At 40.5% G+C, this 22,951-nt stretch overlaps 1 protein-coding gene across 12 annotated transcripts in view; it reads left to right on the top strand.

Moving 5' to 3' along the window:
* Positions 1–22,951, top strand: part of msi2b (musashi RNA-binding protein 2b) — a 231,529-nt gene that overhangs the window by 44,878 nt on the left and 163,700 nt on the right. For 11 of the 12 annotated variants that reach the window (XM_053239630.1, XM_053239635.1, XM_053239637.1 and 8 more), the window contains exon 6: positions 9,479–9,571. The exons of the other annotated variant lie outside the window; for it this stretch is intronic. In XM_053239630.1, coding sequence (XP_053095605.1) covers positions 9,479–9,571 — 93 coding nt within the window. The remainder of the gene's footprint in view (positions 1–9,478; positions 9,572–22,951) is intronic. 12 annotated transcript variants of the gene reach the window in all.

The raw sequence follows: 22,951 nt of genomic DNA, 5'->3' as shown, positions 1-22,951 counted from the left end.
GTAGTCGGCTCCAAAACGATGGCGTGCGCTGATAAATTCCTCGGCTCGATCCCCGTTCAATATTTCAGAGAAGACCGTTGAAGTTTGATATCCATTTTAGCTCTTAAATGGCAACAGGGGAGGATATTGCTCACAAATAGCAAGGACTGTTGTAAAGAATGAAAGGCGAGCAGAAAAATATAGTCACTTTAAAAATGTATACGGCTTCCAGCGTAATGGTGTAAGTAATTTGTTAAGTGCTTATAACTCCCCTGCTAAAGTTTCCAAGATTTCGCCTCGAGCAAGCACTTAATTAGCATATTAATTTTTCAGAATAGCTTTGAGGAGCAGGTTCTCATTTTTTCCTCATTCGTTTTTTTTTTTTTTATTCCTCACCCTTAATGTGGAAATATTTTTCCTTTCTGCAGACTGTTTATCAAGGCTGAGTGCTCATTGAGATGCAGTGTGTGCCCACTGGATGGAAAGCAGGAGGTGTATCAGCCTAGCCATCTCCTGGGCCCTATAAGGAACTATGAGCAGCTGTCATCCATCTTCATAACTGTACAATAATCTATCGACTCTTGGTTGAAATGTACAGTACATCAGATCATTAAGATAAAGCCATGGAGGAGGTATTGCTACAGTTTGTCAGGCGCGAATATTGGCATTGGGTGGTGCAATATTGAGAAGACAAGCTACGTGAGCTTCAATTTGTTATTGTAGTGGTTCTTTTCTGGGCAGACATGCAAGCTATAGATAAAACCTAGAAGTCATTTCAGAGCTGTGTTTCTAGTCTAGAGCTATAAGCGACGTTCTCATCTCAAGGCGTATGAGCGTATAAAGCCTTAAAAGCATTACAGGCTGCTTATAAGAAACATCTTTTTTGTGAGAATAGGCTTTTCAAGATAGACTGGGTTTTTTTCCACATACAGCATGATGTCATGAGTGGTTTCAGCATATATTCAATAAAAGATTGACTCTTTTTATACACGGCACACTAAAAGCTGATCCGTGTATGACCCTTGACATTCGTTCGGTGTTTTACGTCTGTGTGTAATGATTACGTCGTTGTTGTGTGCTCTGGGGTCAGAATAGGCCATAAATCTGACATACTTATCAGGTTGACTGACCCAGCTCCTGCCAATCACCCGACACCAAGACGCCATGGTTGCATTTATTTTAGAAGCCTTATCGCTTAATTCAGACTTTTGGCTTCTATCTTTCTGCCTTGATAGTTCACATTTCATGTAAATGACTTCTATCTGTCATTGGGGTGAACAGACATTTTCAAATTCAGCAATGGCATGTGCATGCGCATCCAAAATGAACAAGTCAGCAGCACAAACCTTCTTAAAACAGATGATCTGCTCTAGAGGTCGGCTGAAAAAACGCCAGATGCGTAGCTTTTGCTGCTATTATTGGCACGCCTTGTCGAGGGAGGTGTGATTGTGAGAAAGGAGCCAGTTAAAAAAAAAGCTGACCGTTCTCATTATGTACAGTTGGCTATGTATCCAAGCTAGGAAATCCTTTGTGTCTTAGGTCTGATTTTTAGACTCAGTGCATTGCAAAGAGTGATGTGATATGGTAGGTTCACATTTGTTTGCATATTCACATGGGTTGTTATAGTAATGGAGCAGGTATACCTTACACTGTGTAGTGCAGGGCAGGCATAAGACAGCTAGTTAGCTAGGTGACGTGGCAATGTCAAACCACGCTTTTGACCATCTTTAGTGAAAACCTAGATACTCTCCTCGCCTTATCTGCATTCATGCTGGGTTTCATTCAGGAATTCACATATTTCATTAATAAATTTCTGTCGAGAAGTGTTCCACACTGAATGCCAAAAAATGAAACTGAATAAGTCGTCTAGAAATCTGGATTCAAGCCACATGTGTAAGTGGATTAAAATCAGGTTGTAGTTTCTTGTTGTTTACTGCCGTTTAGAATGCAGAACATTTTCTTTTCTTAAATCAACTTTGTTTTTTTCACACGAAATTAGATTTTTGTGTTCGCACAACAATCAAAAGGTCCGTATCACAACTGGACCTTGTATTGTTATTGCACTTACAGGCCAGTGCTTTTGGTGCTGGTGTAGATCACTACTATACTGCTCTGGAAATGATTTCTGTGCACTGAAAACACATAACGTTTCTTTGAAAGTACCTTCAGTTATTATGATAGAGACATTTTACATGAAAATCAGTGAGAACTGTACATGCATTACGGTACCTAATGTGTCTCTCTTTACAGACACCACATGTTCACTGACCAAAGCATATGAAGTTCACACGTACACTTTAATTTCTGTTAGGAGCAACAGCTGCTAGAAGGAATAAGTAAGAAAATAAAAGACGACAAGGTGTGCTGTTAGGAAAATAACCAGAGACCATTACTACACCCATGTAGATTATTTTCCTATAGCAGCTCGTTATGCACGTGTTTTATTCCTCTTATACCACAGCGATTTGCAGATGATTATTTTTTCAGATGTTTTATTTTATTCTTAATTAAAGAAGGACACATCATATTTTCATATTCATTGCTACAGAATGTCCTTCTAAAGATGCTAAATAAATACCTTCTTGCAGAAAACCTGAACATATCAACACTTTTTTAAAAAAAAAAGTATTTATACGGAGCGTCCGCCATACAAGGACCTGCGTAAGTTATTACTATAGAATCAATAACATTATCGTTAGTGTTAGAGTGAGCGCATTAATATAAACCTAGCAGCTGAAACTAAGATGTTATAGAAAATGAATCAACACCTTCTGACAAATTGGAATCGAGCATTCAACAGCACTATGGTATAACTTATCACCTTATTAGTGCTATTATGAGCTGTTGAAGAGTTTCACTTTTTTTATATATTCATCTTTAAGCCATTTTAGTAATGTGTTAGAATAACTCTACAGATGAGGTTTTTAAAAGGCTAACATTTACATCCTTAGCCAGAATGAATGGAGATAATTGGACACCTGTCTGACACTTGAGTTTTAACTGCCTGGGGCTGAGCTAAGTGGCTTCTAAAGAATCTTCCATTGAGGAAGCCAGAGACTCATTTACGTGTACAAGGGGCCAAGAAAATGTCCTTTTAACCTGTTTCCTGGCAGCATGCGTCTCCTGTGCTTGTGGCTATACTTGCTATAAGCTAGCTCCAGACCTGTTTGGCCTGTCGCCTATCATTCTCTCTAAGCTTCTTTTCTTTAATCATGTACTCAGTGTAATAGTATTGCGGTTATAAATTAGCATTCTATAAATACTCAGCATAATGAGGATTGGACCTGTTTCGTTTGCTTGTTTTTACCCTTACACACTACTCCACATTTCTTGCATTTGATTATTTCGTTATTATATTCTATTTGATGAGGTAAGTGCAAACCTGCAGCTCATGAATAAGCTCCTGTTTGCACACCTTAGAGACGGGTATAGATAAGACGCAATTACAGTGGATCAAATAAAGCTGCGTACTTGGAGGAATGGCACAGATAGAAGGCTGATATGGAGAGGGGGCAAGAGGGAAGGGTGGCAACGTAGCATGCAAATCCAGCGGTTTAGCCATTGTTACTAATCAGTTAATCTGAGCTCTCGGTTAGACCGCCACCTCGCCTGTCAATCAGGGTTAGCTGCAGCCGAGGAGGCGCCAGCCTGTTTGGCCTAGCACATTCGAATGTCAGCATTAAAATTCCCAATTTCAAAAATGTGTACAAATTGGAGCTCGGTGGGCGAAATTTAGGCAGTGGCGAAAGTGGAGAGTGAAGTAGATGCTGTCAGTCAAACAAGTGACATAGGGACAAAACAAAATACAGTCTGAATTCTCAGCGTGGTAGTCACTGTTCCTGACTGCTGTCTTTTCTATGCCTGGTCACCCGTAGTGTGTGATTCAAGCGAAGGTACAAGAAGCCGGCAATCAGCAGTTGAATATGTGATTTGAGATGATGAAGAGGCCTTGGAGGGAGATGGGGGGTGTGAGGCAGGAGGATGGAGTGGAGGCTCATTATCTCACTCTAATCAGGGGACATCAAGCCAGGAAAATGGCGGATAGAGAGGACTCTGATTAAAAAAAGCCTCCACGTCAGATCACAAGAGCATCTCTTGTCTCAGGCTTATGGGCTTATTTTAGGGAAAGGACCAATGTTAGTCAACCGCAATCAGTACTGAGAGGCCGCAATGCAGTTAATCAGGAAGACAGAGTAAACATAAATATAACAGTGCATGCCTCTTTACCGCTCGCTTAGCAGAAGAGAGAAGATGGAGAGGCAGCACTCTACATGACGCTCGTCAGGTGTTTAGATGAGAACAGGACTTCTGTTCTTTGTTAAACTCTAAGTAACCTTCATTCTGTCATCTGTCAAACTGCTCTTTCCTTCCCTTTCTCTCACTCCCTCTGTGTCTCTCTCTCTCTCTCTCTCTCTCTCTCTCTCTGTCTGTGCTGGTGTATAACTTGATTTGGTGTGTCTTCATCCCAGCGATTGTCCTGTGCTCTGATAAGGATCCATGTTTTCAGGGCGGGTTTGGCGGCAGCGCATCTAATGAAAGATCTTAATTAGATCTATTTGTGCCCAAAGGAGAGGAGATGCAATATTAAATTGTCACTCGTATCACATTCCTTCAATTTGAGCTGCAGGATACGTCTCGATTCATTTTATTGTGGCTCAGATAAATAAACTTTGCTGTCACTTGTACCATCTACCTCTCCACTTCTGTTACGCGAAGCCGAAAAAGATCCTCTCTTGGCCAGGGGAAGTCTCTGTGGAGCATGGTGCACGGCCCACTTGGGGTTTGAAGAGCACAGATGTTACAGGCACAAACATACTTCCTGTTGTGTAGAATAAAACCACGGTTTTTTAAAAAAGATCTTTTCTGTTTTTCCCCCAGCCAAATCTAATCGTAGTTGGTGGATATTTTCCTTATTGTATGACTAAGGGTGTTTAGTCTATTTGAATGGAACCTTGATGTGTTTCACCCTCGGTGTGGTTTATTTAGGCAGATGAGAACACAGCAATCACACAGACCAAAACAACCTCTCCAGGACCGTCTGAGTGAAGTGATCTCGATCCGGTTCCAAGTGAACTCTAGCACTGTTCAGTTGCAGTCTGAAAGTGATCCAGCTGCAGGAAATGAACCAAATATGATGTGTGCTTTGGGTTGTGGGAAGCATTTTTTTTTTTTTTTGTAGATGCGAGCTGCTAAACTGACTTGCGATGCACAAACTGAGCAGAGATGGAGCCAGAGATGTGGCCCTGCAGAAATACAATGTGTTCTAGACATTTGGACAGATCAACAAAAAGGGGAAATAAAAGCTGGATGTGATACACAGAATGTTTTATACTAGTTGTTTATATAATTATCTGTTTCAATCATTTGTTCAGTGCTGGCTTTGTTCTTCATGCTCAAATGATTTTTATGATTTCTATTCTTAGCAGAGGTTTTGTTTACCCTTTCCATCGCTTTATTTCTGAGCTATGAATGAAAGAATTGATTGATTGATTAATTGAAACGGTTTATGATGTGGAATGTGAAACCAAACCAATTAGCAACTAAACCAAAAGCTCTGCAAATCAAATGTATTAATAGGTGTGAAAGATATATATATATATATATATATATATATATATATATATATATATATATATATATATATATATATATGGAGCCACTTGGCCAGTTGATTTCTCAAGAAGCCCTTGTCTCAACTACAACTTGTCACTGCTGGCATTTTAACCTCATCCCAGCTGTTTCTACAGATTCTGCAGTACCAGGCTCTGACAGCTTTAAAGATGGAACCTGGCTGCATTTTAACTTAGTGTCTTTGTTCAAGTTAGTGCAGTTATTTACCACTGAGTTTCCTTAAGTCCTTTGCACATAATTAACCCTTAAATATTTACATTGGATCTGTTGTAACTCATCTCATTACAGCCCTCTACTATGTTTTTTTTTTTTTTTTTCCAAAGTTAGGCCTTTCATATATTGTCTAATCTTTGTGATTTGAACAACTGATCAAGACGGAAGACTGTAAAAAAAAAAAAAAAAAGCAATTTCTATTACACAAATAATTTGTAGCACAATCTGCATTTTATAAGGGATGTTTAGTAGTTTGTAGAAGAGTTAGTGTTATCTATTAGTGCTGGCTCACTAACAACCCAAAGTATGCATAAAGAGAAAGGTATTTAAGGGTTAAATATTTATGGGTTTTATTCATTCACTCATTCATCTTCACTAATGTGTCAGGGTCACATGTTAATCTTCATTAACTTCGTTAACTTACTCACTTGCCTTTGTGTAGTTAAGAAGAAATAATGAGTCATATGTGTGTCAGAAATTCTAAAAACACATGTTATATAATTAAGAAGGTGTGAAGCAGACGTGAAAATACATTTCTAACAACCGTCTTCAAATTTGGGGAGAGCATTTAAGTCTGTAGTCACACACCACACACATTATACCTCCTTAAACAATATTACACAGCAACAGAATTTCTGTTACAGTATGTCAGCTCACCAGCCACTTTATTAGAAACACGTTTATACCTACTCATTCATGCGGTTATCCAATCAGCCAATCATGTGGCAGCAGCACAATGCATAAAATCATGCAGGTACATGTCAAGAGCTTCAGTTAATTTTCACATCGAACATCAGAAAAATGTGATCTCAGTAACTTCAGCCGTTGCATTGTTGTTGGAGCCAGGCTGACCTTGAGTATTTCAGAAACTGCTCATCTCCTGGAAGATTGATCAGACAAAATGGTGGCAGAAACGCCTTGTTGATGAGAGAGGTCAGAGAAGAATGGCTTCAGACTGGTTTCAGCTGACGGGAAGGCTGCTGTAACTCAAATAATCACTCATTACATCCATGGTGAGCAGAAAAGCATCTCAGAATGCTTGAATCTTAAGATGAATGGGCTGAGGTGAATAGAATACCATGCTGGGTTCTTCCACTTGGCTTGGGTTCTTCCACTTGTCTCAGTCAAGAACAGGAATCGAAGGCTACAGTGGACACAGGCTCACCAGAGCTAGACGGTTGAAGATAAAAGTTGAAGAAAAAGTCCATGTGACAAGCCAGATAAATGCATAAATATATGCAATGATGTGCCCTACAACCCTTAAATACTAATAAACTTACTCACGTACATAAGAACTGGCCTTTTCTTTTATGACATTTGCATCTCAGGCTGAAAAGCAAATGATAGATGATGCAGTTCTTTTAAAAACAACAACGAATTTATCAATAGTTGTGCTGAATTTAACTCATCCCATGAATCATTTGAAAAAAAAAAAAAAAATCAGTGGTATTGATTCAGAGGATCTCATTTTTTTCCCCCATAAATTTGTGTGCACTTCTCTCAGCCCTTTCAGCTTCCTGCAGTGCGAATCTCTCTCTCTCTCTCTCTCTCTCTCTCTCTCGCTCTCGACGGCTCTCTGGCAGCTGCCACTCTGACAGGAGGAAAGGCACGGAATGTTTTCGAGGCATGCCGAGGCGCATCAGGCATTGCTCGGGGAAGATGACAGGGCTGAAACAGCGTCAGCAGCACTCGACTGAGAGCAACACACTCTGCCTCTCTGCATAAATCTATACATATCTCTAAGCAGTGCTTATTCTCTATCACCTCTAGTGTAGCACCATTCTAATATATCAGCCCAGTGCCAGGCGCACTCTTTTTTTCATATTCATAGATGTTCTTTGCTGAATTTTTATGGCCCCAAGATAGTGACAGTTTTAAAATCTTCTCTCACCTCCATGCTGTCACTCCATGTCCTTTCACTGGCTCATAGACCAGGTCTGCCCTTCCACAATGTATAGTCACAGCTGGGTAACCCACTTTTGTGGCTGGCAGAGTGTTTTCAAATTTGCACAAATAAGGAGACGCCACGGTTGTAAATGGAGGCATGGGATGTGAGGATGTACGAGTGCGCTTTGTCTTGTTTGGGCATGTCTGATGCGATGGTCCGGTTCCTCTAGTATCCACCCTCGCTCGATCTAGCTCCTTTAAGGAAGTGCTCAGCAGGAAATAATGTCAGGTTAGATTGGTGCGGTATGCCCATCACCCCAAGTTCAGACCCGAGATCTTCATAGCAGCTGGCTGACAGGGCTCGCTGTCCTGACCTGATGAGTCAGCAAGCATCCCTACATGTCAGCATGTCATCTCGGAAAGGCTACAGCGCTGACTGGCTTGCTTTCATCGTGCTGCTCATAATCTTGGCCAGCAGTCTGAATGCAAATGTGCAAGCAGCGAGCGGCAGTAGGATTGTGTGCTTGCGAGGCAGCGCTGCAGCCTGGTCCCCAGGGAGCACAGCTAGAACCCGGAGAGGAAAGAAAGCGCAGAGGCCTGCTGTTGTCTTGTCACCATGAAGAGAAATGGACAGAGTAATTGCGCTGTTCCTGGGCTTGAGGAATCCCATCAGCCACGAGCCAGTGCTGTCAGAGGACATAAAGACAGCACTAAAAACGCAGCTCTTCCCCCCGACACGTCGCGCAGCCTGGGCCTCCACAAAACGACAGGGGGAAAGACAGATGGATTAGCCATGGAGGGCTGCAGATGAGAGTAAAAAACACTGTGAAAGATGTTGGGGTGGCGGACAGCCAAGACAAGGACACAGGGTGTGCATTTCAGTTGCCAAAGACGGCATAGGATGGATAGGAGTTGGGTTTATAAATGGCTCTATACTTCTCAACCTGTTTTGTTTTCAACATCTTTTGTATTTCTACCGCGGCCTCACCGCTTGCCAGCCCACCAGATATCAGTGCTGACCAGACAGAAGGCAGGATATAGCTCGTTTATTTAAACTTCAAAAGGAGCCATATGATTGCCTAAGGAGCTCTTTTGTTAGCTGTTATCATTGCCCTGTGTGAGAGGTGAGCTATGTGATCTCAATACTCAAACTCTCAACACAATTAAGCGTACTGCGGGAGAAGTCGCGGCTCCCTGCGCCATACGTCTCGCCAGCAGAGAGAGTTAATTGTGTTTCGAGAAATGTTCCTGTTGTCTAAGTGAGACATCGGTAACCACACATTTTCTTTGTATTGTTCATGTTGTACCTTCAAGAATCAATACTTTTTAACACCTGTTTTTTTGTCACCATTAGCTTGTCTTTGAAGGTCCATCAAACCACTTCACTGCTCCACTGGTGCATTTTAATGGTTGCTTTCGCTGATAAAAAATGTGTCCATCTCAGTTTTTGCACAATAAGATGCTCTTTTCACAACAGTAACATTCACAGCTCAGGTGTACAACAAAAAAAGTGTTAAATCTGGATGTAATACTAGAGAAAACAAGTATAGCAGGATAGGTGTTAGCCGGTCCCTGTGTGCATTTCTCCCTCAGCCAATCACACACCGTGCCACCTCTGCATACTCCCAGTGGAGCACAACAGAAGCGGTCCTTTCTGTACTCCTTTTTGGCTCTGAGTGCCCTCCAGCTCTCTTTGTTGTCTGTTTTTGAAGTCTGCACTAAAATGCTTTCACATGGACTTAATCTCTTGTCCTCTCTTCTTTTCCAGATGGTCACAAGAACAAAGAAAATATTTGTAGGCGGATTATCAGCTAACACAGTAGTCGAAGATGTGAAGCAGTATTTCGAACAGTTTGGCAAGGTAAGATCCTGTGTTTGCTGATTGGGAAACTGTTCCTTTCATCTGAAAGTTTTGTGATTGAAAATCTTGTGTCCCTGAACATTTGTTAGCCTTTGATTTTAGCTTTAGCTTCTATATAAAGTCTAGATGAATTGCCAAAGTGGTTGGCCCAGATGTAAGAGATCACACATACAGCTGCTAGACTCATAACATCAACACGTAACATCCAGCGGAAAGACACAGGATTGCGGTTTCTTTAATTTAAGAGCAGTTAGTTCCTGTCTTTTTTAATCAGCTGTGTTAGTTGGATTAAGCAGATGTTTTATATACACTTGTAATTGGCTCATGGAGATGTTTTTGAGAGAACTAGCGCTGTCTAGGCCAAAGAGTTCTATTAAACTTCACAGTGTTTTGCTGATTTCTGTTGCTTCTCAGGTCACAAGGCTATATTTTCAGTCTTAGCTGATGTGTGTCTGTTATTGAAGGCCGTGTCTCACTGTCTGCCAAACTGAGTAGGTAATTTATTGGAATGGACTGGCTGATTCCTGGGTAAATGGGTGTCACATTAGTGTTGCTGTTTGTTGTTAAGTTGGAGAAAGATGTCTTGGTTAATGAACTGTCTCTTCAATTAAACTGGGAGTAAACTAATCTTGCAAAAAGAGATGTCTTTGGTGTGAAAAAAGTTAGAAATGTGGTAATTGAAATCCTTGGGTATCTGTGGTAGTTGGGTGGGGTAAGTGTGTGTGTGTGTGTGTGTGTGTATGTGTGTGCATGTGTGTGTGTGTGGGGGGAGATGTCTGGGTTCTCTGAATTACTTCTCAGAGATGAGAAGGCTGTATATTGCTTTGTAGCAATCCCTTGATGACTCTGCAATGTCTGCCTACACAGAGATTTGCCATACTGGTGTAGGATAAGCTGATACTTAGGATGAGGATAAGGTATTTGTGTGTGTGTGTGTGTGTGTGTGTGTGTGAGAGAGAGAGAGAAAGAGAGAGAGAGAGAGAGTGTATAGGCCAATTAATAGTGCCATTGCAGGCAAAGAGATAGCTTCCTGGGAGGACAGCAGGTGGCATGGGGCAGGAAGGTCACAGAATCTGTCTCTTCGGATGCTATGCTCTTCCTGAACCCTTTTTCTGCTCCATGACAGCTTATACACACACACACACACACACACACACTTACACTTCTTTAAGAATCACTAGGAGGCCTAAGACACATTGAATTCACACCTCTACAGATCCATAAAAATCCTTGCATGTAGGTGTTTGGAGCTGAAGCTGCGTCACTGTTACGTCCTGTTTCTTTGTGCTAATGAAATCGATTACTTAAACTTCAACCATTAATTCACAACACAATTCCCAACATTTTTAGCTAGTTTCCTCACTTCAGTCTTAAGTTTAAGTTTTCAGGCCATGGCATTAGCTCTGGATCTCCTGGTGTAACAGTGCTGCTCGACTCCCCTTTTCCTCAAAAAACGACTAAAATAAATTTAACAGAGGTGTGGACTTTTGTAGAGAGGGGGTAGAAGTGTCAGTCTTTTATCGGAGGCTGCAGAGAGCTCTGAAATTGCTACCTGTTCCCTCAAAAATCATCAAAATAGTGAAATTCAGATTAAATAATTAGATAACATTGCAATTACAAATATGTATGTAAAGATAATACTTTAGTAGGGGGCACGGTGGCTTAGTGGTTAGCACTCGAACCTGCCTCTGCCGTGTGTGTGTGTGGAGTTTGCATGTTCTCCCCATGCTTCTGGGGTTTCCTCCGAGTACTCTGGTTTCCTCCTCCAGTCCAAAGACATGCAGTGTAGGCTGACTTCCAATTGTCTATAGTGTGTGAATGGGTGTGTGAGTGTGTGTGTGTGTGTGATTGTGCCCTGCGAAGGGTTGGCACTGAGTCCAGGGTGTCCCCTACCTTGTACCCTGAGTTCCCTGGGATAGACTCCAGTCTCCCCTGCGACCCTGCGTAGGATAAGCAGTAAAACTGGATGGAAGGATGGATGGATGAATACCTTATTTAGTCGTCAGCTTTGAGCCTGTAACATATACTCTTTCTGAACGACTTTTTTTTTTTTGGATAGTTAATGGTTTTCTCATTTCCTTATATCATTATTATGCCATTATTTATGTTAATTATGTCAACATACTATATCTGTGAATTCATTATTTATATATGTTCATTTTGTTATCAGTTAGAAGCTGCATGACCATGTGTGTCATGATGATTTTGCAAAAAAGCCTGCTTATTCCATGGCTAATTAGATGAGATGGATTATACTCAGTCACAGGTTTATTGTAATCAGCTTGGACCACGTCTGTAAACAAAGTGCTTTTATTTGTCTAAGCTGAAACCACTCCTCATCACTGCCGCCTCCCTCCAGCTCCCTCTCCTGTCTGTCCTGTTTTCTTTTTGTTTGCTCTGGACTTCTCTGTCCTTCTGTAGCTTAGCTCTGGTTTCATTAGGCCTGAGAGTTCTTTCCGAGCCAGTGCCCAGCTACAATCGGTTCTTTATGCTTTGTGTGTCCTCGTTCCCATATCATGAGCCAGAGCTGCTGTTGTACCAGAGGGAACTTTTAACCTCCTCTGGCCTGGCGCGAGAACACAGATCTGAGAGAGAGACCTGAGTGAGAATTAGCATGCGACTGGTGCCAAGGTGAAATTACAATCCATTATAGAATTGGAAGTGGAACGATGTATAAGACTGTTATTTTTCCCCCAAGTTTGATTATGGGCATTATCATGACTGCTCATCAGTTAAGAAGTCAAGGGTCATGGCAAAGGGATTTATACCTTGTGTAGTAATTAAAAGTTTAGTAAAAGGTATAAAGTCTTGAGGGTGATTCCACAATTAGGGTGTAGTTTGTGTCCCACTGATATTACATTTACAAATATACATGTAAAGTAAAGCTAAAAGACATTTTAAACATAGGTAGTGTTCTAAACAACAAGATTTGTACATATTTTAGATTAATAACTCAAAATATAATAAAAGCCTCCCTAAAGCACCTTGAAATATAATCAGTAAAATACTTAATTTTTGCATCAGTGTGTGAATCCGTTTAACATCTCATGCTTGAAACATCTTTTCCCATGAGTCATCCATTATAGTTTATTAAAAATGTACAATGTAGTCCCACTCAACCTACCTGAACATATTCACCCTTATGAAATATTGGAATATTCCAGCAGAAAGTTGCATCATGCAAATTTCCTGAAGATCACGGGAAGAAGAAAAATAAGCTCTCTCTTTCTGTTCTTTTGTAATGTTTTTTTTTTTTTTTTTAATTTTCAGTGTTATTGTGATATTGACTGACAGGGTCACTTTGAAAGCACACCCCTGTAACCCAAATTATAGACTTAAAGAAAATTATTAATTTAAAACACATTTTTCAGTAAATCATTAGAATGTTCTTAATGTCCTTGTGCCATTAGCATGGATGCTAGTTTTGTGTGTTTAATAACAATATACACACATATATAAATACATACATATGTATATATATAATATATATATATATATATATATATATATATATATATATGTACACACACATACATGTATACAGGGAAATTGTATAGGCTCCTTGTACGCAAAGGTACAATCATGATAACGGTTAAAATGTTTGATGTAAAATTCAAACTAACACTTCCACACGAGCTCTACAGTCACTCTGCACTCCACTGACACGCCGCACACTGCACTTTGCACCTTGTATTGTTATTACACATAACATGCTGCATATTTTGTACGTCTGTTTTTGCACATTCCCTGTATATTTTGTACATCCGTTTGCACATTCCTGTACATATATTTCATATTTCTAATTTCTTATCTTATTTCTTGTTATTTCTTATTAATTTCTGATTTTTAAATTTTAACTTTAATTTAGTATTTAATGCACAGTTTAGAGGAGTAGGTCAGGTTTCCATTATATACTGTATATAATTGTATATGTGACAAATAAAAATCTTGAATCTTGAATGTCTGAGTGTACAAAAATATCTTCTGGGATGGTTTTTTCCTGAAAACATTAGTCATTATTTGGTTATCTGCCACACCTGATGCAGCCCATTAAGGGCCACAGGGCTTAAACATTTAAAGAAATCAAAGGGAAAAGCTATTCCATACTAACTTCCTTTATCTATTTGTTTATTCTTGCTAATTTCCTGACCAATGATTTGTTGTTAAGACCATATTTTGCCATTTTGGGCTTGGCCCATTTGTTTTGCCCAGGAGTGTTTATATATATATATATATATATATATATATATATATATATATATATATATATATATATATATATATATATATATATATATAAAATGTACACACACAGTACTGTGCAAAAGTCTTAGGCCCATGCAAAGAAATTCTATAGAGCAAAATGCCTTCAAAAAATACTAAATTTAAACGTTTCTACATTAAAAAAAACATAAAGAACAGTAAACAGTAATAAATAAAACAAAGTCAATATTTTATGTGATGGCCCATTGCTTAAAAAAAAATTAATAGTAGTCTCAGGTAGAATTAGTGCAGTTTTATAAGGAAATGAGCTGTAATTGTTACTGAGCATCTTGCAGAAGCAGCCATAGCTCTTCTGGAGAATTTGACTGTTGCACTTGCTTCTTATTTTTGCAGCAAAACCCAGCAGTCTTCATTATGTTTTTGTCTGAAAAGTGGTCTCTTACGTAATATGCTGCTTTTTTTACTGACATACAAACATTTTTTTGCAACATTTAATTTCGTGCTGGAAAACTATTGTTTGGAAATCTAAAATGTTTTGTACTGACTAAAAAATAATAGGGTGCCTTGCACAGTACTGTGTGTGTGCATATATATAGTGCTGTTAAATGCTAAAAGATAGTTTTTTAAGCATTTTACAGCATTTAACAGTTCTCATTTTTAGCAGTTGCAAGGGCTAAACGGCTCCTCAGTCGTAGAATCTCCCTTGAAGCTTCATTTTGTTTATTTCCAGTTGTACCATCAAATAAAAATGTATTTATTTCTTAGTCCTCGCTGTAAATTGGGTGAACGGAAGCACATGATGATTAGCCTGCATATGTGCTGTGTGCTGATGTCTCTGTAATGTCATACATTTCTGTCTCAGTCTGTAAAAATGTGCGGTGAAGAGATGAGCGACATACCAAAAAGAAAAGTGCGAGTGTGCGCTCTCCATAATGACAGCGTTCAAAGAGCTCAGTGTTAATTTAACATACCTGGTGAACCGCTAACATTTAATAACAACGTTTCGATTCACCTCAGGCGCAGGTAATAAAAAGCGCGCTCCGCTCTGTTAGCACATAGCGCAAGGCTTCTTGCATCAGTGGGCACTTAAAGTCTCATTTGATAAGCTCATTTAATGGGGGTGTTTATGGATTTGCTATTTGGAGTGTAGCTCCAAGGCTATGTCACTGTATACACACGGAGGCACAGAGTGAAAACATGGTAGAGCTTCAGTGGCCGGAGTCTCTCTGGCCATCATCCAGACATGTCCTTACGATGAATCAGTGTAATCCAGCCAAGCGCCAGGACAACATAAACACACATAAAAGTGTCTGGCAACAGTGTGCAAACATGCTTAAGGTGTAATGTAATTTATAATAACCTATTATGTAACCTTTCATAATTATGTTGTCCTTTAAATCATGACTTACCACTTGTGCTTAAATGTAGATTTTCACTGGCGTTTGCAGTACCATACCATATATACGATCTAGTTTTTGTATTTTATAATTAAAATCCTGTGCCACTGATGAACTCTATTGTGTGTGTGGATCAGCAGGCTTATCTCTGAGCCCTGCAGCCGTGTACCGGACTGAGTGTTTCTGTTTGCGCTGAGCAGGTTAGCAGTAATTCCCAGACGAGGTTTTGTGAAGCCCATAGCCCTTAAATGTTCTCCACACATCAGTGGCTTCACACAAGCAGGAACTAGCTAACAAAAGGTAGAAAATCTTTAAGACGGAGGAAATACTCAATCACAAACTCGGTGCTCTCCAGTGCCCTCTGGAGAGTAGGAGGGAAACAAATGAGGAGTTAGCGAGGGATGAAAAGAGCAGGAGTGGAAAAGCACTGACTTTTTTTTTCCCTCCCTCCCTCCTGTCTGCTGGATTAGTTCTGAGGTGATGCTTACTCCCCACCTCTCGCTCTCTCGCTCCCTCCACCCTTGCCGAGTTGCGCCGAGCCCGCAACTGTGTTTGTTTCACTACGGACTCTTTAACAAGCTCTCAAAATGGTTTTCATAGCGCCTGTGCCAACCAGTGAAACCAAATCTTCTTGTGAAGATTGAAAACACAATTGATTTTGGTGCAGGCTCAGGCCGCCAGCCCACAGCTCCGTTATTCGCCTGCCCCCTCCATGAGCAGTGTCACTGATCTTCCAGAGCTCAAGATTGATCTCTTGTCTGTCCCCCTTCTTTCCCAATAGGTTGGACTCTGTAAGACTTGGAATCCATCTCTTACCTCTATACACCTTACGTTTTAACCTGTGCAGCTCACATCAGCTTCCTCGGTTTGCAGACCTTTCCCTTTATTGTTCTGAGAAGATTAAATTAAAAAAAAAAAAACAAATAATAATTGCTTCTGACAGCTGTTTCTTAATGCACAGAAGGTTAATATTTTTATTTAAATAGTCTTGAGCACAAGGGAGCAGCCCAGACTGTCATCTTAACAGTTGGTGTGTGTGTGTGTGTGTGTTCTTTTGAAGGAGTTTTGCTATGAGGAAAAAAAAGAAACCCACTAGGCACCCCAAAGATTTCTCCTCAGCTCCAGGGGCTGCTGCAAAGCTTTAAAGGCAGCAAAATCACTCGCGGTTATGGGCTCTAAAACTCCAGGAATGAAAGTGAACCGAGCATGCTGTTTGGGGAAAAAGAGACAAATGATTTAATATTCTCCCTGACCTTTGTTTGCTCTGAGTATTGGCAATGTTTCCAAGAGTCAAGGGGGGACGATTTTTAAAACGCCCACTTGAGGATAGGAAGTTAAACGGCTTCTTGGCAGCGATTTCCATTTTAATTCTATCTGCTGCGCTTTTTCTTCCTACCCCTTTCCTTTCTAAACGGCTCTAATTCTGAAGCTTGTAGTGCACACCCTCTAATACTGACCATTTGTAACCCTCCTTCAGTTGTTAGCCTACTGCTGCATTTAAGAGCCTTTTATTTATCAGAGTGCATGGCTTTTATTAAAATAAAGGACGGTTATTTGTGGCATAGAGGCAATTATTTTCACAGCTGCTTTTTTTTACATCATTATTAAACATTTACACAGTACATTTCCTGCAGTTCTGTTACATTAGATTGTGTTTTTTCTACGGCTTTGATGCTTTTGTTCTTTGTTCTCTGAAAGCTAATAAGCAATAAGGTAGAAATCCATGTGTTCATCAGAAGAAGGATCCACTTTTTTTTAACGTATCTGGTCTTGATTAAAAAGCTTTTCGACATTCCTGTAAGTTAATCTAACCTGCTAATCTCTCTCTTTACTGATTGCTTTTTCTTCAAAGAGCCTGTGCGCTAAGCTGATTTCATGAACAGTGGAGCTGAACTCTCTTTTAGATGCTACATATTGTAAATGTGATCTGATTTCTGCCTGCTTCACCAATGACCTGATTTACTTTTCAGCACGGAACTGAAACTTAAAATAACTTAATGAGACGTAATTTAGGATTTAGTATTTGGTAGGGCCTTGATCACGACTCTTCTTGTCAGTGATTGTCAGGTTTCTATCTATACCGAAGCACTGTAACATAAGTTAGACCTTGTTCTACTACAGAAACGAAACTAAAAACAGTATTCCGGGGTGGACAAATCACTGGCCCAGGATTATGTGCCTTGGCTATCATGTTTTATTCGTGGCTGCCCAGTGTACAAATAGATTCATAAAGTTGCTTATGTAGTGGTATAGTGTTGATCTCCAATCAAAAATTTTCTTTATTTTATAAGTATGTTTAAACATAACATGCTCATACTCGCTTTATATCCTTCATGTTGGCATGATGCTTCGCAATGCTGTAACTTTAACTTGAGTTCTTCTGTCTACCAAACTACACATTACCTGAGGACACAATCTGGTCATTAGTATATACTTTTCCTAGTTGGATAAGTTAGCTTGCATCGATTGGCAGACAAAAACGAGTAAAATTTCAAGCACTACAAAGTAACATATTGTTTAACTCTTCCCCTGCATCCCAAAACTATTGGCTCTAGTGAATCCTCAGACAATTCTATGGTTTGGGTTTTTTCCAAAACATTTACCCTAATAACTTTAGTTACAACCAACATTTTGCACCCATTCCAGCACATCTGATGCTCAAACAATGGAAGAAAGGCTGTGGGCCTGGATTTCCCTTGTTTTATCTACAAAATACATTCTGAAAAAGGTAACAGACATTTTACAGCAGGTGGACAGATGGATGGATGGATGGATGGATGGATGAATGGATGAACAGACTGATAGGCAGACTTTATTGATCCCCCAGGGGGAATTTAGGGAATGAAACACTGAAGACATTGAATAATATGCATTTTGGCTACTAGCATCTCGTACGAGAATAAAAAAGCAAACAAACAACCATTTGTGGTTGTTACACACCTGCAAGAGACAAAGAGAAAGCAGCGTGGGCTACTCATCGCTTGCTACTATGAACGCAGTGTTGTGTTAGTAGAACAGACACTCACCTTGCATTTAATACATGCCACGCAAAAAGAAATACCCAGCGTCTAGACTTGAACAGTGTCTTTCAAGTGCAATGTGAAAAGAGAACAACAGGTTCATCCATGTTGCATTGACTCAGTCAGAGTCGCTGCCATTTTGTAAAGGACACAAACATGATGCAACATCAGAGAAATTATCAGGAGAGAATAAAAAAAAAATACTGGGAATTAAGTACTCACTTATTTTCTCAGGTAATATGTTCCATATGCATATTCCTAGTCTATACTATTGCACTTATCTAACTAGCTTGACATACATTGGGGTCTAAAAGTCTGAGACCACACTGAGAATCAGGGATATTTTTTTCATAGAAAATGGGAAATAAACAGAGGGTTATCTTGAATATTTAATTTAAGATTCTGCACTATTTCTAGCTTCCTATTTAAATGTAAGCAAATTTGTGATGCTGACCATATTAACTGCTTCTTTTCACTCAAATTGTTGTCAGTAATATAATTTGAAAAGAAAATTGTTGTATTAAATTAGAAAAGAATGTAAAATAGGAGTATTTTCACTAGTGCTCTAACCTGGACATCAAGGTTAAATATTGTAAAATATGTTGTAGTTCATTACATGAGTCTTTGTGAGTCTTGCAATATCTTGTCCTTGCGAGGTCTTGCAACTTTACTCCCACCTATATTATTTATTTAATGCCCTTTTTTGACAAACTTGTTTTAATGTACATCGATTGCTCAAAAATAATAAGAAATCATTTTTATTTGTCAATGTGTCCCATCATTTTATTCTCTTGTGTCATATTGTAAATATATTTTCTCTTTAACAGTACTATACCCTTTTCAAGAGCACATAATGTCATTGCTACTTGCCCTGGCTCCACCTGCTCCTGCTTTATCTAGCTAAATCTTCCAAATGGGGTCCCTCTGGATAAGCATGGATTGGCTTGATTGCCTTTGAACTGAGTCATTGGGTAGTGTGTAGATACGCGCCGCTCTCTGGCCAGGCACTTGTGTTTAAAGGAGCAGCTATTTTAAGAAGATTGACCATGATTGAAGAGGATTTGTGGGCCCTGCTAACATGAGAGATAGCACGGCTCAATCTGGGCTCTATTGGAGGGTGTGCAAGCTGTAGATGTAAGATGATGGGATGGAGTGTAAAAGTAAACCGCTTCTCTCCTATGCGATTGCCCACATTTGAAGATCTTTCTCAAAGATCTGCCAGGGCTTTTTGGCTCAGCCCCATCGACTGCATTGAGTGACTCTATCAGATTAGCTTCAGATGGTCCCACTGTGCCTGAAGCAGCGTAGATTACAATCTCCTCCAACACTTCCTTGGCATGGAGTGTGCCAATGAAATCAGCGTGCACAACTATTAGGATTTAACAGGGGACATAAAGCCCATTACCAGGGAGACCTTGGCATTTTCAGTCCTCAGCTAGTAGCCACCTGCTCACCTGTGGTGGTGCTCTTGGAGTGGTAATAACTTTGGACTCAGGGGGCTTCCTGTGATCTTCCAGCCAGAAGGCCAGCTTCTGAGAGGTGGCTCTGAAATAAAGGTTCACCTGCCAGGTCGCCTCTTGGACAGACACCTCTGCTGTGTCCAGGGCTTCTGGGAACCTGTGGGTAACTGATATTTCCCAAAGCCTTCCAGGAGCAAAGGCAATGTTTGAATGACAGCTTCCTTTCAATCTGGCTCACTCTTCAAAAAAAAAACAGTCGGATTAGTGGCCTGCAATTCAAACCGCAGATTGTTGTGAACTTTGTTTCTTTTGTTGTTTTAACTTTAGAGCCTTCATCTTCCAAGACTCTCATGTCTCACCAGCAGAAGTGGTGGATGCAAAAATGAGCATGACTCAGTGTGAAAACAGATAATATGAGTTGGGTAAAAGACAAAAAAAGATAAGAGGGAAAATTATAAGCATCTCCTGATTGTGCTAACAGCATGGGTACTGATTTTGTGGAGAGCTGCCTGTTCGTTAGCATACTGTCAGATAATATGGTGCTAGGGTAACAAAATTGACACAAAACAATATCCCACTGGGATATCTACCTCCTGCGCTCAAAATGTTTCTAAAACTCTTGGTAATGGCCTTGTTTTTTCTCTCCGCTTACTTTGCGTGCTTAGTTGAAGGTAGGGCTTGTGTGTTTTTTTTTCATCTGTGGCTTGATGTAAAGCTTTAATGAAGCCTCGAAGGTATTGAGAATCATATACAATTACTGAGCTTACATGGCGGAGAACGAGTGTGTAAGTCGCACTTACTGGAGCCCAGAGCGGCTCATGGGGGGCTCTAGTGGAAGTGTGCCAGTGTACGAGAGACTAACACATCAGGAGGAGAAAAAAACATCACACACACATACTCACACGCACGCCCAATAATTAGACAGAATTCGCTATGAGACGCAGCCTTACTGAAAGGGCATGTCCTTTTAAATGAGTGTCAACAATGGTGGGGTTCTGCCATGTCGGTTTGCTAGATGGAGGAGGAGAGATGGATAACTGGATGAGGCAGATTGGATAGATAAATAGATCCGCTGCATGCCGGCAGTGTGCGTTTGTGTGTGTGTGTGCGCGCACGTGTGTGCCAGCGAGCTCTCCGTGAGCATTCTTGTTGTGTGAGTCAAGCACACAAGGAAACGTTGAAGGACTTGCCAAGATGCAGTCCTAATTAACTGAAATGCCAACGTTTACCCACTTTTTTCCCCACAACAAACTTTCAAATCATCTCTAGGGGGCTCGGCGGCCACCACTGATGAGACGTCGGTGTACCTGCCACAGAGGAATGCTTTAAGCTTCGGAATACACAATAGGGAAGATGGGTTCATCCTCTAAAGAGATAGCTCCTGCAGTGTAGTCTAGCGAGAAGGCAAGGTCAACCAGCTCCTCATATCATGTTCCTATTCACAGTGGGCGTCTCAGACAGCAGGGATGCTATCCCCTCTTGTTGCTTGAATGATTAGAGAGGAGGAGGTGAGAAATAAAAGAAAGAACAATAGCTCGCTTTGGATGCTATTTATTTTTAAGGAGCGACATAAAACCCAAGAAGGCTTTCTACATCTTGGCATGAGGTATATGGTGCACCTTGTAAAGAAATTTCTAACAATGCTTCTTTATATTATGCTGTTAAAAATACCTTGACAAAAGACAGCACATCTCCAGTCACACTAATGATATATAAGTGTTTATAAGGAACCGTATTGTGTATGACAGTTCAGGAAATGATACTTCCATAGTATCACAGCAGCTCAAGCTTTGAGCCAGAGCACACACTTGGTTGGCTCCATTCCCAGACAGCGGAGATCCTTGGAAATTAAAAACATTCACGATCCATTAAAATAAATACTATTTTGGGGACTGATTTATCCTTCCCAGAAGGTTTCGAACAAGAGCAACTTAGCCCTATAAATGTCACCTTGAACAGATTAAGAGAAAGATGGACTGTACCTGTTTGCACTGATTGTGAGTCAGTCTTATATTTCTGGCTGTCCTGGTAAACATTATCAAGGCCGTGGAGAGGAACTGGAGACGTGAAATGCCTCAGTTGCCCCCTTGCAGGCTCACAGGAAAGACAGATTGTCAATTTGCCTGACGCCAGTGAAGAGCTGACCAATCCGTCTGCACTGTAGCCTCAAGAGCACAATTCCACAATGAGGGAGTGAACGATGAACCTCGTTCAAAAGGAGCGGAACAAAGCGGACACGAGTTCTAATTTCCCTCCGCAGCAGGTGGTTGTCATCCGTCGTTCCAAACAGCTGGCTGGAGGCGGGTGAGAGAGGAGGCCGGGGCTTAGTGTCCCCATCAGCCGTCTTAATGACAGCATTCAACATTCTGTCCTCCAAACCACACCATCACTCACAGATGTTCAGAGCATTCCCCTGAAGTCCCGACCTCCATATTGGAGTCAAAAAAAGTAATTAGACACAATTGTTGTCAATGTATTGGGACTTAATATGTGATGTCTAACAGACTGATCCCACAGAGTTTCGATAACTGCTGCTACTGTGGTGTGGAATGAGAGAAAGAAGGCAAAGTGGGAAAAATGTGATGCAACACCTTCTGTTTCAGAAACCCCCACTAACTTCTCTACCTTCACAAAGCCAGCTGTTTAAAAAAAAGTTTCAACTGAAAGTGAGGATGTACTGAGCTTGTTTTTCTATTTTTCATACAACAGATATGTGATCACCCAGTGCCTCATACTTATACAATACTGAGCTTCTCTCAGAAAGCAGAGGTGTATACCGCTGTATATTTCTACTTAAGTATAAATGTTTCTAGCAGCTTTAGCTTCTACATCACTGCAGCAACTACTACTTCACTTCCTCAGACATATTCATTACTTGTTGCACTGTTAACATTTTCATGCTGCCGATTCTCATTTGGAAAATAAATTGGATGACTTTCGGTTGCCATTGCTTGGGTGTCCAATCATCAAAACGGCTCTTCACATCAGAGTTGAATCCCAACATTTACCTTAAAGGTAGGAAAAAACCATCTCTAGAGATGGGAGCTGCTGTAACCAGCTGCCACTAGCATGGCGCCATCTTAACTAAGAACCTTTAAGTCAGGGGTGTCCAATCAACCCGTCAGCGTCTCTACTTTCTACAGAGGTTTAAGAGGTTTGGCATTTCCTCTGACATCATGTCAAACTACTACCGCTGCACCTTAGAGAGCATTCTGACTGGCTGCATCACTGCTTGGTACAGCAGCTGCTCTTCCTCTGATCGAAAAAAGCTCTTCAGAG

The sequence above is a fragment of the Pangasianodon hypophthalmus genome, chromosome 14 (genome assembly GCF_027358585.1).
Source record: "Pangasianodon hypophthalmus isolate fPanHyp1 chromosome 14, fPanHyp1.pri, whole genome shotgun sequence".
Classification (NCBI taxonomy): Eukaryota; Metazoa; Chordata; class Actinopteri; order Siluriformes; family Pangasiidae; genus Pangasianodon; species Pangasianodon hypophthalmus.
This window is presented reverse-complemented; position numbering and strand designations above follow the sequence as displayed.